Source organism: Panthera uncia, chromosome D2 (genome assembly GCF_023721935.1).
Source record: "Panthera uncia isolate 11264 chromosome D2, Puncia_PCG_1.0, whole genome shotgun sequence".
NCBI lineage: Eukaryota > Metazoa > Chordata > Mammalia > Carnivora > Felidae > Panthera > Panthera uncia.
The window spans coordinates 59470902-59488243 of record NC_064818.1 but is presented as its reverse complement, the minus strand read 5'-3'; the positions used below and the strand labels follow the sequence as shown (position 1 = coordinate 59488243).

The 17342-nt window shown below is 41.0% G+C and overlaps 1 protein-coding gene across 1 annotated transcript in view; it reads left to right on the top strand.

The window, feature by feature from the left end:
- The first annotated feature begins 13234 nt into the window (after positions 1-13234).
- PCGF6 (polycomb group ring finger 6) overlaps positions 13235-17342 on the top strand; it is a 34568-nt gene continuing 30460 nt past the window's right edge. Inside the window, exons 1-6 of the mRNA XM_049645673.1 lie at positions 13235-13689; positions 14501-14600; positions 14691-14787; positions 15842-15897; positions 15998-16057; positions 16946-17054. Of these exons, the coding sequence (XP_049501630.1) occupies positions 13333-13689; positions 14501-14600; positions 14691-14787; positions 15842-15897; positions 15998-16057; positions 16946-17054 (779 nt within the window). The 5' untranslated portion in view covers positions 13235-13332. The remainder of the gene's footprint in view (positions 13690-14500; positions 14601-14690; positions 14788-15841; positions 15898-15997; positions 16058-16945; positions 17055-17342) is intronic.

The window sequence follows — 17342 nt, the reverse complement described above, 5'->3', positions numbered from 1 at the left end:
GAAGCTTCTGAGATACTGGTAATGTTTTATATTTTGATCTGGGTGGTGGTGACTTTTTTTTTTCAACTTTTACTTTTGTAAAAATTAAGCTACACGCTTTAAGTTTTGTGAACTTTACAGCATGTATGTTATATATAGTTGTTATTTTAAATTTTGGTTTAGTTTATTTATTTATTTTGAGGGAAAGAGCGAGAGAGAGACAGCAAGCAGGAGAGGTGTAGAGAGTGAGGGAGAGAAAGAATCCCAAGCAAGCTGTCTGCACTGTCAGCGCAGAGCCTGACGCCGGGCTCAGATTCACGAACTGTGAGATCATGACCTAAGCTGAAATCAAGAGTTGATGCTTAGTGGACTGAGCCACCGAGGTGCCCCTAAAAACAATTTTCTTAACGTTTATTTTTGAAAGACAGACACAGAATTCCAAGCCCGCTCCAGGCTCTGAGCTGTCAGCACAGACCCAACAAAGGCTTGAGCCCATGAACCTGATGAGATCATGACCTGAGCCAAAGTCAGAAGTTTAACCGACAGAGCCACCCAGGCGCCCCTATATATTTCAATAAAAAGTTGAGTACCTAAATTTTGTCATTGAGAAATGTGTACGATCTGTATTCATGCTATGTTATCTTTTGTTACAAATAAACTGTATTTTAACCGTGTATTTAAAATATTATGTGCCGTTTTGTAATGCTTCACAGGTTATAAAACGCTGCTGCATATTTTATCTCATTTGAATCTCACAACTCTGGGGCTAGATGCAGACAAGTGAGCCAAGGAGTTGGGAAAATCTAGCACAATTATTCAAGTTGTTGGTTTTTAGGTCTTACTGGCTTCCTTCAACAATATTCAGTAGCTGAATGACCTGGAGCAAGTTACTTAACTCAAGTTGCCCAATTTCTAAAATAGGGATAATAATTGTACCTACCTCACAGAGTTGTGTAAAGATTAAATGAGATAATGTATATATAATACCTAACATGTAATAAATAACTGTTGGTTACTTTTCCTTCACCTTAAAAGGTGTCCTGTAAATGTTTGATAAAGTCCAATTATGATGTTCAGGGTGATATTAAGACTGAAATATGAAGCTTAACTAATTGCGTATCTAAAGTAAGATTATGGAACATGGGGGAAGAGAGGGTGGAGGGGAAGATGAGCAGGAGTTGGTTAGCATTTACCCAGCACTTACCAACAGAGAGAGAACCTGAATCTCTTATGAGGTGGGGAGAATTTGTCCTTTTCCTTAGGATCATTCAACTAATTTTTCTGATTCAGTATTCACTAATTAACTTGATAATTGGTAAATTATTGAGCACTTAGCTGAGGGATGCCATGAATAACAAGCCCAGGCATGTTTATTGTTCCCTGGGAAGTTACTTTACCCCCTTACTAATAGTAAATTAGCATTCTGGTGCAGACATTAGTCTTGAGAATCAGATCCTGGAAACTGGATCCATCTGTACAGCTGAAACCCAGATAGTGGGACTCACAAAGGTACAGCCACCCCTTTTCCCTCTGTAGGGTCTACCTTTCACCTAGCTTTGTCCCTTAAGTTCCAAAAAGTCTCGGTTGGAACTTTATACCACAGTAAAGTATATTGAATAACTGCAAGGCCCACTTTTAATTTTTGTTTCTCTTTTCCCTTTTTTTTTTTTTTTTTTTTTTACTTTATTTACCTAGAGGTGCCTGGGTGGCTCAGTTGGTTGAGCATCTGACTTTGGTTCAGGTCACGATCTCAGTTTGGAAGTTCAAGCCCCACATCAGGCTTGTTGCTGTCAGCACAGATCCTGCTTTGGATCCTCTATCCCTCTCTCTCTCTCTCTCTGCCCCTCTTCTGCTCACACTTGCTCTCAAAAATAATTTAAAAATTAAATAATTAAATAAATAATTATTAAAAATTATTAAAAATTAAATAAAAAAATTTTTAATTTTTTAAAAGTTTATTCACCTATTTTTAGAGAGAGTGAGTGGGGGAGGGACAGAGAGAGAGGGGGAGAGAATCCAGAACAGGGAAAGCCCAATGCGGGGCTCAAATTCCTGAACCATGAGATCATGACAAGAGCCAAAATCAAGAGTTGGGTGCTTAACCAACTGGGCCACCCAGGTACCCCTCCCCTTCCTTTCTAATTCCTACTCTCATTCTCCTTCTGCTCTCTTCTTGGGGTGTATTAAGAAGTCAAGTGTCAATCTGTATCTTGTTCCTTTACAGAAGAGCTACTCTTTCTCTCTGGTTGTTTCTCTTTCTCTTCCATGTTCTTTCTTTTACTCTTCATGTGTCAAGGGTTGGACTTTTCATGTCTATTCTGATTGGACCTTTATGCACTCGTTCAATCTGAGATTTTTTTTTTAATTCTGGGAATTTGGAAACATTATATCTACAAATATTTTCTCCTTTCTATTTTTCTCCTTCTTCTTGTATTCTTATAGTACAGATATTGATACTTTTATTTCTTTTTTTTTAAATTTTCTTTAAAGTTTATTTATTTATTTTTGAGAGAAAGACCAAGAGAGTGAGCAGGTGAGGGGCAGAGAGAGAGGGAGAGAGAATGTCAAGCAGGCTCCAGGCTGTCAGCACGGAGTGCAATGTGGGGTTCAAACTCACAAACCATGAAATCATGACCTGAGCTGAAACCAAGAGTTGGACACTTAACTGACTGAGCCACCGAGGCACCCCAATGCTTTTATTTCTATCTTCTTGGTCTGCTTTCACATTTTCATATTTACCCCTTCCTATACCTTCTAGAAAAGTTCCTCTACCTGAAGTTTCAGTGTAATCATTCTCGGCCAAGATCCATATTACTACATAACCCATTTATTGAATTATTTACTTCAACCAGTATATTTTTCATAGTATTTTGAATTGGTTATTCATGATTTATTATCCTGCTTTAACCCATTTGGGAGATTTTGTCCCTCCTGGGGACATTTGGCAATATATAGAGACGTTTTTGGTCGTCACAGCTCACGGTGGTGCTGCTGGCATCTAGCCTGTAGAAGCCAGGGATGCTGCTAAACTTCCCACAATTCACAAGACAGCCCCATCCCACCACAGCAAAGAATTATCTGGCCCAAAATGTCAATAGTGCCCAAATAGACAACCTGTGATGTAACCAATATGAGCTCCTTTCTTTTGGGGGATATTATTTATTTAAATTTTCATCTGATGCACTTAATCTGTTTTAACTAGTCTAAACTCTTCAGTTTCTCACTTCAATGCGAGTTGCACCTGCTATATCTCATTACTTTTCTCGATTAATTTGTATTTCAGTGGAGCTATAAGCCACCTTGGCTAATATGTATACCCAGAGGGAGAGGCAGAAGCCCAGCATTGGAAAAAGGTGAGAGATGCACCAAAAGGAGGAAAGTCTATAGTGTCACTGTCTGGGCTCCATCACCCCATTTGCCAACTCACACGCACACATGTGCACATACACACATCCTCAGGATTTTCACAGTTTTTACAGATGTGTCAATTTGGGTGCCATCTCAGGTTGGGTATGATGGGGAGACCAGCCACCAGTGTGAATTTACCATCTTGTTTGGTTCCTAAGTGTAAACTCATACCAGGGAGATCAGGCTGAAAGTTCCAACCCTCTAATCACATGGTTTTTTTCAGACCTCATCCTGAGGCTATCCAGGTGTCTTCAACCTCCAGTCATCTCTTCAGCATACAAAAAGACACTTATTACTTAAGAGATTCCATAGATTTTGTGCCTTATATGCTGGGGGTTGGGGGGGGGGGGAGCCCACAGAGGCCAAATGGATATTTCTCATTATGTCACAAATAGTTTTACTATGTCCTTTCCAATGTCCTTTACTGTGTGCCTTTTATTTATTTTTCTTGTCTTATTGCAGTAGCTAGGACTTGCAATATGGTGTTGAATACGAGTGGTTAGGGGAAAGTAGACATGCTTGCTTCATTCCTTATCTTAGGGAGAAAATACTTAGTTTTTTATTATTAAGTATGATGTTCACTGTGGGGTTTTTATAAATGCCCTTTATCAAGTTAAGAACATTTCTGGGTAGTGGTATACTTTGTATATCAGTTCTTAAAACCTGTGTAACATTGATTAGGCTCAGATCATGTATATGCAGCTTAAGGATAAGCCCAACTTTATAGGACCATTTTATTGATCTCCTTAATCTCCCCAACACTTCTCTTTCTGGTCCTCTAGCTGGGAAAGGGAGTGGGCTTTAATTTTCTGCTCTGCTGTGTACTCCCTGAAAATGCAACTACTGTGGAGCCAAGAAGCAAGAGGATATGCAGTGAAAACAGTAGTGGGGACGCCCCCTTGCTCTTGGGACCAGAGTTCTCCTCTCAGAGTTTTAGGTGCCTGCCTGGCCTCTACTGTCATCCCACATCCATTGCCACGATGGACCTGCCTATGGACTGGTGTGAGAGAGAATAGAAAAACAAAAAGGAAAGTTTGGATTTCCCTCATTCTTTGTGACCTACAGTGGTCCCCTTTCCTGCCCCTGAAACCATGATAGAGGATTTCTCTCAGAGTTCTATCTTACACACCTGGTGCACAGTTCTGAATTTCAGCTTGTGTGTGAGTCCAGGCCAGGAGATACCAGAGGAAAAACAAAATGGGAAATGCAGTGATGGTTCAGTTGTAGTTAGAGTTCTGGTTGCCTTCCCCAATCTGCCTCTTACGAATTGCATTCTAGAGTCAATAGATAGCTGTTCCATGCATTCTGTCCAAAGCTTTTACCTGTATTCAGTGAGAAATACAGAGTGAAGCACTTAATTATCACAACCCAGTAATCTTAGCTACATTGGTTGATACGTATTTTAGTTTATATCTTGTCTTATCATTAGAGAGTTTGAACATCTTTTCATATTTTGGCACTGTTTTTATATTACTTTGGGGGATTAAGTTTTATCTTTGTTCCCTAATTTTTAAGTTTTTTTCATCTGTTTAGCATATTAGGTCCTTATCTGAGATATGTGTTGCAAATACTTTCTCCCAGTTTGGCCATTGTCTTTGATACTGTTTATATTTTGGGGACCATGCAGAAGTATTTTTTATGATGTCAAACATGTCAACTTATTTAATTGCATCTGGATTTTGAATCATAAATAGACTTTCACCTAAGTTAAAGAAAGATTCACCCATGTTTTCCCCTAGAGCTTATACATTTTCCAATGAGCTCTCTCATTGGTTTGGGACTGAATCTTGAATATGATGTGAGGTATGAGTCTTTTTCAAAAGTGTTCGAGAAATCCCACAACTGGAGCACCTGGCTGCCTCAGTCAGTAGAGCATGTGACTCTTGATCTCGGGGTTGCGAGTTTGAGCCCATGTTGGGTGTAGAGATTACTTAAAAATAAGAAAACCTTTCTAAAAAATCCCACAATCTTCTCAAGTTTGGCAATTCACTAAAAGTATTCATTAGACTCAATTGCAGGTTATTCTCAAGGCTAAAGCATATTATAGCTAAGGATGCAGAGCAAAAGCAGCAGGAAGCTGTTCATTGGCAGAGTCCAGAGAGGCCAAACACAGGATTTTGCATCTTTCCCATCTAGGCCCACACAGACATGCTTTCTCTCTACCATCAAATTACAGAGACAAATATGGGGCACCTGGATGGCTCAGTCCAACTTCGGCTCAGGTCATGATCTTGTGGTTTGTGACTTCGAGCCCCCGCATTGGGCTCTGTGCTGACAGTTCAGAGCCTGGAGCCTCCTTCAGAATCTGTGACTCCCTCTCTCTCTGCCCCTCCCCCCTTCATGCTCTGCCTTTCTCTGTCTCTCAAAACATAAAGAAATGTAAAAAAAGACTTTTAAAATTTTTCACATGCCTATAACCCCTCAGTGATTTCTCACCTCATTTATAATAATATGCAAATAGTTTCTCTTGGTTCAAATCTCCTGCTTACTTGAAGCCTATGTCTCCAACTTATCTCCCATTCATTTGCCGCACACTTTGCTTAGGCAACTCTTCCCCTCCACCTCCATTTTCTTACGGTTGACTCCTATTATACCTTCTCCACAGGTCTATCGACTGGTGTGGTAGTTCACACTTAATGCTGGGATATTAATTGTTCTACGGTTGGGGTCAGCAAACTATAGCCCACTGTCTTTCTTTAGAAATAAACTTTTATTGGCACAAAATCAGAGTTATTTGTTTATATATCATCTATAGCTGTTTCTGTGCTACAGCAACAGAGTTGAGTAGCTACAACAGAGGCTACTCAACTGGCCCATAAAGCCAAACATATTTACTGTATAGAACTTTACAGTTGGGGAGTGTGGGTCGCTCAGTTGTTTAAGTGTCTGACTCTTGATTTGTGCTTAGGTCATGATCCCAGGGTTGTGGGATCAAGCCCCACATCAGGCTCCAAGCTGAGCATGGAGCCTGCCTGAGATTCTCTCTCTCCCTCTGTCCCTTTCCCCTACTTTTGCTCTCTCTCTAAAACAAACAAACAAACAAAGTTAAATAGTTAAATAAATTAAAAATAAATTTAAAGAACTTAAAGGGTGCCTGGGTGGCTCCGTTGGTTGAGTGCCAACTTCAGCTCAGGTCATGATCTCTCAGTTCTTGAGTTGGAGCCCTGGGTTGGGCTCTGTGCTGACAGTTCAGAGCCTGGAACCTGCTTCGGATCCTAGTCTCCCTCTCTCTCTGCTCCTCTCCCACTCGGTTGCTTGGATGACTTATACAAGATATGTAAAAGTGTTCATTTTCAACTGTTGACTAAAGGACTCTCTACCTCTGTGGACCCAAACTGATCTTAAGGAGATTGTTGCTCTGTTTCAGTATCTTCCAGTGGTTTGCCATAGACTGAGTCCTTTTCTTTCCTCAGTGGCCCTCCTGATAGTAGTCTCAGCCAAGAAGAATGGGTTGCCCTATTGTGCAGGTCTAAATTGGTCTAAATTGGTCTATTGGTCTAAATTAAGCTAAACCAACATTTAGGACCTATCCATATATCCATACCCCTACCCCAAGTGACAAAATTTTGCCTTATATACTTTAAAAGATTTGGTTCTCAGAACTATCATTGGAGACATTTCGTTAGCACACACACACACGCACAAAAACTCTTTAATTATTATTTTATTTTTTAAGGGTAGAAAAGGGCTATCTAACATTCTTTAACACATGATAATGATGTGCACCAGACATGTATCTGTGGGTTCATGAAAGCATGTCAGAAAAAAACTGTGCTTAATCTTACTTAGTCTTTCTTTCTTGGGTTCAGTGTCATTTTACATGAAGGCTTATTATTATTATTATTATTATTCAGGAATTATTTCTATTGTACAATTTTTATGACCTCTTTTTTTGTCTTCCAAGTCTTTAAACATAATTTTGAAAAGAAAAAAAAGAATGTATCATTTTCATATTTGCTAGTGTACCCTCACTGTTTTTAGCTTTTACACTTAAGTCCATGATCCATTTGTGTGTATGTGTTTTAAGTAGGCTTCACATCCAGCACAGAGCCCAACACAGGGCTTGAACTCACAATCCTGAAATCAGGACCTGAGCTGATGGAGCACCTGGGTGGCTCAGTTGGTTAAGTGGCCCGATCTGGAATTTGGCTCATGTCATGATCTCACTTTTTGTGAGTTCAAGCCCCACGTCTGAGCACAGAGCTCATTCTCTCTCTCTTTCTCTCTCTCTCTCTCTCTCTCTCTCTCTCAAAATAAATAAATAGGGGCACCTGGGTGGCTCGGTCAGTTGGACATCCAACTTTGGCTTAGGTCATTATCTTGCAGTTCGTGAGTTCAAGCCCTCATCAGACTCTCTGCTCTCAGCGCAGAGCGCACTTTGGATCCTCTGTCTCCCTCTCTCTCTGCCTCTCCCCCGCTGGCTCTCTCTCTCAAAAGTAAACATTAAAAATTTTAGGGGCGCCTGGGTGGCGCAGTCGGTTAAGCGTCCGACTTCAGCCAGGTCACGATCTCGCGGTCCGTGACTTCGAGCCCCGCGTCAGGCTCTGGGCTGATGGCTCGGAGCCTGGAGCCTGTTTCCGATTCTGTGTCTCCCTCTCTCTCTGCCCCTCCCCCGTTCATGCTCTGTCTCTCTCTGTCCCAAAAATAAAAAAAATTAAAAACGTTGAAAAAAAAAATTTTTTTTAAATAAATAAATAAACTTTAAAAAGTGAGATCAAGGGGCGCCTGGGTGGCTCAGTCAGTTAAGCATCCGACTTTGGCTCAGGTCACGATCTCGTGGTCCATGAGTTTGAGCCCCATACGGAGGTCTGTGCTGACAGATCAAAGCCTGGAGCCTGCTTCAGATTCTGTGTCTTCCTCTCTCTCTGCTCCCTCCCTGCTCATGCTCTGGCTCTCTCTGTCTCTCAAAAATAAATAAACATTAAAAAAAAATTTTTAAGCTGAGATCAAAAGTTGGATGCTTAACCAACTGAGCCACCCAGGTGCTCCAAGTCGATCATCCATTTCAGCTAACTTTTGTATATGGTAAGAGGTAAGGGTCCAACCTCATTCTTTTGCATGTGGCTATCCAGTTATCCCAGCACCATTTGTTGAAATTCTTTCCCCTTTGGCTGTTTTGGGAACTTTCTCAAAAACCAATTGACTACAAATGTGAGGGTTTATTTCTGCCTTCTCAGTTCTATTCCATTTGATTTGCGCATCTATCATTACGCTAGTACCACAGTGTTTTTTATTATTGTAGCTTTGTAGTAGGTTTCAAAATTGGGATGTGTGTGTCCTTCAACAATGTTCTTCTCTTTAAAGATCATTTTGCCTAGACCTAGTCAACATTTTGTAACAACAACAAATGAGTATATTCATCCACTGCCTTTAATTAGATTTAGTATAGTTCTTACCAACCTTTATAATGGAATTCTAAGGAGTCTGTTTTAGATGGGGTATTTGGAAAAACAAACAAAAAACACATTTTAATTTGGTAAGGTACCATGATGCTAAATACCTTTGGAATCTGACTTTTCAGAGGAATCTAAAGTTTGATTTTCTTTCACAAATACAATTTGTTGTATAACATCAGAAGACATGATCTGTAGGACTTGAGCAGCAGTGCAGAATTTTAGATCATTAGCCATGTGATCCTTGAAATTAAGGCAAAGCTATGAGTTTCAGGAACCCTCACCATGTTAGCAAATCAGCACAAGAAGTAGGGTAAATAATAATATTTACAAATCAAGTCTAGACCTAGATTAGAGTCTATATTTTGGGTCAGAGTTGTATCAGTAATTATTTATATAACATATTCATCTGATGATTTGAAACTGTTTTAATAATACTTTTTTTTGAAATGAATATTGATACCATAAAATCCTTTGTATTTTTTTTTAAATTTAAGTAATCTCTACATACAACATGGGGCTCGACCCCAAGATCAAGCATCACATGCCCTTCCAACTGAGCCAGCGAGACGCCCCAGTCCTTTACTAAAACAAAATTTTTTAATGTTTATTTATTTGTTTTTGAGAGACACAGTGCAAGCAGGGGAAGGGCAGAGAGAGAGAGGGAGACACAGAATCTGAAGCAGGCTCCAGGCTCTAAGCTGTCAGCACAGAGCCCAACACGGGCTCAACTCAAGAACTACGAGATCATGAAGTCAGATGCTTAACTAACTGAACCACCCTGGTGCCCCTGATTTTTTTATTTTTTTATTTTTTAACGTTTATTTATTTTTGAGACAGAGAGAGACAGAGCATGAACAGGGGAGGGGCACAGAGAGAGGGAGACACAGAATCTGAAACGGGCTCCAGGCTCTGAGCTGTCAGCACAGAGCCCGACGCGGGGCTCGAACCCACGGACCGTGAGATCATGACCTGAGCCGAAGTCGGACGCTTAACCGACTGAGCCACCCAGGCGCCCCACCCCTGATTTTTTTTAATCTGCTTTTAAAAATTAAAGACTTTGGTGAATTGTTTATTTACAAAGAGTATCAGGAAATCACTGCAAGTCCCAAGGAACATTTAGGGGTTTCTTGATTCCCCAACCAGTCCCACAATATTGGTCATGGATCTGCTTTAAAAAGTTTGTACCCAAGGGGACCTGGGTGGTTTAGTCAGTTAAGAGCCTGACTCTTGATCTCAGCTCAGGCCATCATCTCATGGTTTGTGAGATTGAGCTTTCAGTTAGCTCTGTGCCAACATCGCAGGAACCTGCTTGGGATTCTCTCTCCCCCTCTCTCTGCCCCTCCCCTGGTTGCATGCTGTCTCTCTCTCTCAAAATAAATAAGCTTTTAAAATACATAAATAAATAAAAATAACAATTTTGTACCCAGAGACCCACTATCCTTCATAATCAACATTTATAATCAAGCAACAACTGCCATCTCCTAGTTAATTAATGTGTGAGCCCTTCATAACGGTTTTTAGATATGATTTTCTTTTTTTTTTTTAATGTTTATTTATGTTTGAGAGGGAGAGCACGAGCAGAGGAGGGACAGAAAGAGAGAGGGAGACAGAATCCCAAGCAGGCTCCACGCTGTCAGCACAGAGCCCAACATGGGGCTCGAACTCACAAACTGCCAGATTACTACCTGCACCCAAATCAAGAGTCAGATGCTTAACCCACTGAGCCACCCAGGTGCCCCTCTTGTTTTTTAAGTAGGCTCCACACCCAGTGTGGGGTTTGAATTCACAACCCCGAGATCCAGAGTCGTATGCTCCACTGACTGAGCCAGGCAGGCACCTCCAGATATGCTCTTCTGTTTGAATATCAAAGCACCCCCCCAAAAAAAACCCCTCTAGTACTGATGTTTCATCTTTTCTACAGCATCTCTGTCAGTCTAATTAATTATCATGTAAGGAGTGCAATTACTCGTTGTATAGGTCCACTTCTGCTGTTTTGTATTTACACCATTTTTAACAAGTTAACATTCAGGGTGAGTTCTGGCTCAATCTGGGACATGATTCAATTCTGGTGCCTTGTCAAAATGTAAAGGTCCCAGGTAAGTGCCCCAAATATAACTTTGATGTGGAAACACACTTAGATCATAATGGAGATACAAAAAATCCTCATTTTATGAAATAGATACATTTTGGAAGGCCTCACATATTATAAATATCACATAGTTAAGCCATTTACCATATGGATTAGTCGTTCTACCAGAGAAATATAAGTACTAGGACACATATTTATTAAGAGATTTATTACAAGGAATTGCTTTAAACAATCCTGGAGGCTTGCTAGGCAGATCTGAAATCTGTAGGGCAGGCCAACATGCTGGAAACTCCTGGGAAGGATTAATGCTGCAGTCCTCAGGAAGAATTTCTCTTCCTCAGGTGAATCTCAGTTTTACCCCTAAGGGTTTCAACTGATTGGATAAGATCTGTTCAGATTATATGGGATAATATCTTTTACTTAAAGTCAACTGATTGTAGATGTTAATTACATCTATAAATGCCTTCACAGCAATACCTAGATAAGTATTTGAATCACTGGGTACTATAGCTTCGCCAAGATGACACATAAAACTACCTTTCACACCCTAGGACCCACAAAGCCTGCAGATATTTCTGTTTACTAACTAAACTGCTACCCACCACCCCCCCGTGGCAGTAATGCAAGTTCATAATTCAGTTAGCTTGCCAGATTTGAAAATGTGCAATTCTTGATTATATCTTTACAATTTTGAGGATTCTCAATATTTCACACTCTACATAAAATATAATATTAATAAAGTAGGCTCTGCGCCTAGTGCAGACTCCATTGTGGTGCTTCAACTCACCACACTGAGAGCAAGACCTATATCTGATATCAAGAGTTGGAGGCTTAACTAACTGAGCCACCCAGGCACCCCACACTACAAAATTTTATGATTAAAACACATAGTACAAGTAATTATTTTGTCTTACAATGTTGAAAGGTGAAAAGCTATGCCTTTATCTAATGTAATCAGGTGGAAGCTCTTACAGTTTTAGGGTCATGTAAGGAGACTATCTCAGGTGTCTATGTCCCTTTCAATCTCTCTTCAACCATCCTCTTTCAATATCCTAGTCCAGTTCCCATCCCCCTTCCTCGAGGCTTTATACTCTTCCATATAGGAGGAGACATTTCCTTTCTTCCACTTTTTGAATCTTGCATACTTCAGTATCTTAGGCTTGACCAGATTTTGGCGACTACAGAGGGAGAGGGAGAGTCTAGTCCAGGGGCAATGGGTGCTCATCAAATCAGGTTCAGTTTTCCCCAAATAAGCATAATGACTTGATTTCCTCACCAGTTCCCTAAGAAGTATGTACACCACTCCCAAATTAGCATTGATTTTACTCAGTGACAACACATTCTCTCTCAAGTGTGATCCCCCCACCCCCAGCATTATTTTGTTAAGGAGCTTTTAACTCCTTTCTGAATCCAGCTTACAAGCATCATGACATTAGCTGGCACTATGTTAGCAAGGATAAACTATGCCAACGCCATATCTCTTTCATAAAAAAATTGGGGGGTGGGGGGTAGGAGTGCATGAATAGGTCTCAGTTCCTGCTACAATAGACCTTTGGTAAATATTTGTTGAAGTAAATATAATGACTTTCTTCTATGTGATAGGGACTCGAGGATGGTCTTTAAATGGTGATTAAATGTCCATCCTATGGCAATAAAAGATTTAATTCCTCCAAATAAACTTACATATTTCAAAATAGAAATGTCATACTTCCTCATGGAAATAATCTTGGATGAAAGAAACGCGCAATCGCCACTCAAACTTAGGTCATTATGGTTCATAATACGACATCATGATGGCACTTATTTCAGCGCTCTGTGCATCAATCCATACAGACAGAACACTGCTGTCTGGAATGGTACCAATTTTGTCATTTTCTTTTTTTTTAACATTTTTAAATTTATTTTTGAGATACAGAGCACAAGTGGGGGAGGGGCAGCAGAGAGGGAGACACAGAATCCCAAGCAGGCTCCAGGCTCTAAACTGTCAGCACTGAGCCTGACCTGGGGCTTGAACCCATGAACCATGTGATCATGATCTGAGCGGAAGTCATATGCTTAACAATTTAATCATTTTAAAAAAGGGAGTGAAGAGGGACAACCGAGTGACTCAGTCTGTAGAGCACGGGACTCTTGATCTCAGGGTTGTAAGTTCAAATCCCATTTGGTGTAGAGATCAGTTTAAAAAAGCAAACTGCTTAAAAATTAAATTAAATTAAAAAGGAGTGAAGAGAGCATCAGCCTTCCAAAGTGAAAACTTGATTCTTCTAAATGCGGCCATGGGCCCCACCCTATATGCAGAACGGCTCAGTGCACGCCCAGGTTTAGGTGAGGGCAGCGAACCACATTTCCCAGCGGCCCTGCAGGTCTCTCGCGCCTGCGCACTGGCAGCGTAGGCAGGTCGTCAGTACTCCCGCGCTAGCCAGCCACTGGGTCTCGTCTCCACCGGCCTCTAGCCCCGGCATGGAGAGGGTTTCGTTGGCTACGGGCAGCGCGGGAGCCGCCAGGGCCGAGGGAGCTGCGGCCATGCCGCCGCCGCCAGCCGTGTCCCCGCCTGCCCTCACCCCGGCACCCGCAGCGGGGGAGGAGGGCCCGCCGCCTTTGCCCGAGGCGGGGGCTCCCGGCTGCTCGGGCGCCCGGCCCCCAGAGTTGGAGCCGGAGCGCAGCCTGGGCCGCATGAGGGGCCGCTTCGAGGACGAGGACGACGAGTTGGAAGAGGATGAGGAGCTGGAGGAAGAAGAAGAGGAGGAGGAGGAAGAGATGAGCCACTTCTCGCTGAGGCTGGAGGGAGGCCGGCCGGACTCCGAGGACGAGGAGGAGGTATTTATAGCCCCTGCCTGACCACGCCGGGGCAGAGGGGCCTCCGGGACGAAGCCCGCCCTCCCCATCGAGGGCCGGGCCGCGCGTCCCCGGCTCGCCGTTGTAGCCCTTGGCACTCGCGTCGACCTCCACCCTTCCCTGCTCTACCTGCCCAGGCATGTGGCGCGGACTGGGCTTGTTTCCCCGCCCGACCCCCTGTCGACTCTTTGTGAGGTTCCTGCCGCTCACTTAGGCTCTCGGGGTCCGACTCGATCTTTCTGTAAATCATTATTAAATTATGCCAGGCGGGTGGGCGCGTAGGGTGCAGTGCTTCTCCTTCCAGGAACTTGCAAGTCGGACGAGAAACAGTCCATTTCTTCTACAGGGTGTTGAGAGGATGGCACACTCTTCCCTATCCAGTCAATCTCTAATTGAAAAGGATGGTTGTTTTTGTTTTGTTTTTTGTTTTGTTTGTTTAATGTGGTAGGGCATACTTCATCAAGTTGGGTAATACACCTAGCCAGTCAGAATTGACCTATTAAACGTAAACACCTGTATTTGGAAAGTTTGACCGTTTTGTAAGTATTTCATGAAGTAAGATGCTCCTCATCTGGCAGTATGCAGTATATCCAGGAGAATAAAGTCCTTTTGAAACACTGGTTTATATTGTGTTACTGTAACTTTCAGAAGTATTTTGAAGGGTTGGAGGTACTGTAATATTGTGGTGTTGCAAAGTAAGTTACATTGTTCATAATGATATGTGGGGATTATGGCTTAAGAATTTGAGAAGGCAAGGGCTTGTATTTTAAAACTACTTCCATTGCATTTGCAGCGCCTGATTAATCTCTCAGAACTGACCCCGTACATCTTGTGTTCCATTTGCAAAGGTTACTTAATAGATGCAACTACCATTACAGAATGTCTTCATACATGTAAGCATATAGTTCACATTTTGAAATGATACATTCAATTTTTGAAATGTCTCCAAAGCATCCTAATTTAAACATTTTATTTTTCAACAGTTTGTAAAAGCTGCATTGTAAGACATTTTTACTATAGCAACAGATGTCCAAAATGCAACATAGTAGTACATCAGACACAACCTCTGTATAACATAAGGTAAGAAAAATATATAAGTAAAATTTATATTTTAAATATACTTTGTTTAATGAAAACTTCTAGTTGTGTAGTTGGGAATGAATACTTGACATGTTTCAAAAAGGCAACTACATATTCTCTGAAGAAATATATCTAACACACTTACTGTGTGCCAGGCACTGTGATACCTTCTGGGACCAAAAATAAATAAATAAATAAATAAGCACAGGCCTCTCTTTTTGAGGGTTTTAATTCCATCAGTCAAGTTCCTGTGGCTAGTTTAGGTTTGTCATTTGGGGATAGTTAGAATTCTGCTTTTTAAAAATGATGCCTGAAACAACTGGCCTCTTTAGAAAAACCGGTGTGTCCTAGGTCATTGTGGCTTTTTCAGATTTTCAGTTCATACTATGTTTCCTAAGTGAAGAAAAATATTAAAAGTGGATTGGTTTTCATTTGTTCAGCAAATACTATTACGTTTTTACTATCTTTCTAGAAGAATGGTTTGCAGATGATGCACAGAAGTTCAAAATCCAGTTTCCGCACTCAAGCTCATATTCTTATCAGGAGAATAAGAGAGTCCACATGGAACAATTTAGCAAACCATTCAATAGTCTGTGATTACTTATGATTACATATAATTAATGACTTGAGGTTCTCTCGGTTGAGAACTGGTGCTACCTATAAAAGTAACTCACCTCGGGGGCGCCTGAGTGGCGCAGTCGGTTAAGCGTCCGACTTCAGCCAGGTCACGATCTCGCGGTCCGTGAGTTCGAGCCCCGCGTCGGGCTCCAGGCTGATGGCTCGGAGCCTGGAGCCTGTTTCCGATTCTGTGTCTCCCTTTCTCTCTGCCCTTCCCCCCCCCCGTTCATGCTCTGTCTCTCTCTGTCCCAAAAATAAATAAAAAACGTTGAAAAAAAAAATTAAAAAAAAAAAAAAAAGTAACTCACCTCTGAAAAAGGAGATATCCACTCCCAAGAGAAAGCAGTTATTTACAAAGAGCATCAGTTATTCTCACTCTGTACCAAAATGCATTTTGCTGAATTCTGAGGTATTCTCCATCCTTTCCTTTTATTAGGTTGGACCGACAGTTACAAGACATAGTGTACAAATTAGTGATCAATCTAGAGGAAAGTAAGTTTATTTTATTACATGGTTGTGAACCCCAGAATCTCTGCTGACTCTACTAGTTACATTTTAAGTGTAATTTAGTCTGTGTTTTATCATTTTTTAGGAGAAAAAAAGCAAATGCATGATTTCTATAAAGAAAGAGGTCTAGAAGTACCTAAACCTGGTAAGTTTGGGTGTATACCATAATGTATTTATAGATTAAAGACCACTAACTTAACGAAATTTATTCCCTATGAAATTATTTTTGGTGATAGCTTGTTTTCTTATGCTCAAAGAGCGAGAAAGATGATGAAATTAATGATGTGTAATTCAATTTAATTAATTATAAAAATTAAGGAGTACAGGCTCTGGAGCTAGATGGTCTGAGATTGATCCTAGCCCTGCCACTTTCTGTGTGACTCTGACAAATTACTTCAATGTCTCAGACTCCTCATCTATAAAGTAGGGATAATCATAGTACTTCCTAATATTGTTGTGAGGATGCATTGAGTAATACAAAGCACTTAAAACAGTGCCTGGAACATAGTAACTGTTCAGTTTTTGTGATGATGGTGATGTGATAGCTTAGAAATTAGATAAATTTGTGTTTAAGTCCTGGTTCTTCCACGTACTATATATTGCCTAATCTCACTTGAACAGTAATCTCCGTTTTTTTACAGTTTTAAGTAAAAAAAAAAAAAAAAGGCAGTATACCTATGTCATGGGATCATGATTAGGGTTAAATGAGAATCTGCACGTGCAGTGCTCAGCATGACCCCTGAGCCCTTGCACACAATAGTGCTTGTTAAGGATTCTCTACAACCGTTGTGTTATGAGCCCTCTCTGTGGCCCTGATAAACCAGCCCTGTATACCTGCCTTCCATTGTGGAGTGGTCCCCACGTGCAATTTCACTGGCTTTGACAGATTATTTAATGTTATTAAAGGGAGATTGAGTGCATTATCATCTTTTAAATAGTCAACATAGTTATAATATCTGTGTAATATTTTTCAAAGATCTCAATTCATGAAACTTTTATTCTAACCCAACTTTTTTGTTTGGCTTTTAAATAGCTGTTCCACAGCCAGTCCCTTCGAGCAAAGGAAGATCTAAGAAAGTCTTAGAATCAGTGTTTCGTATCCCACCTGAACTTGATATGTCTTTACTACTAGAGTTCATTGGGTGAGTACCCTTAATCTCTCTACCTCTTAACCTTAAAATAAAGAATTTGTTAAGTCCAACAGTTATGAAATCATCCTTAACGTAGGTAAAATCAAATTTTTGTGATATCCTTTTAAAAATTAATCATGAAATATTTAAGACTTAGAAAAAGGTCTAAAGAATAGCACTACACCACTTCTGTCACCATCATCAGGCTTAAGAAATACCGCACGCTCGTATGGCACAAACCCTTCGGCCACCCCTTCCTGCTCATCCCTCTGTTCTTAGAGGTTAATAACCAGGCTCCTA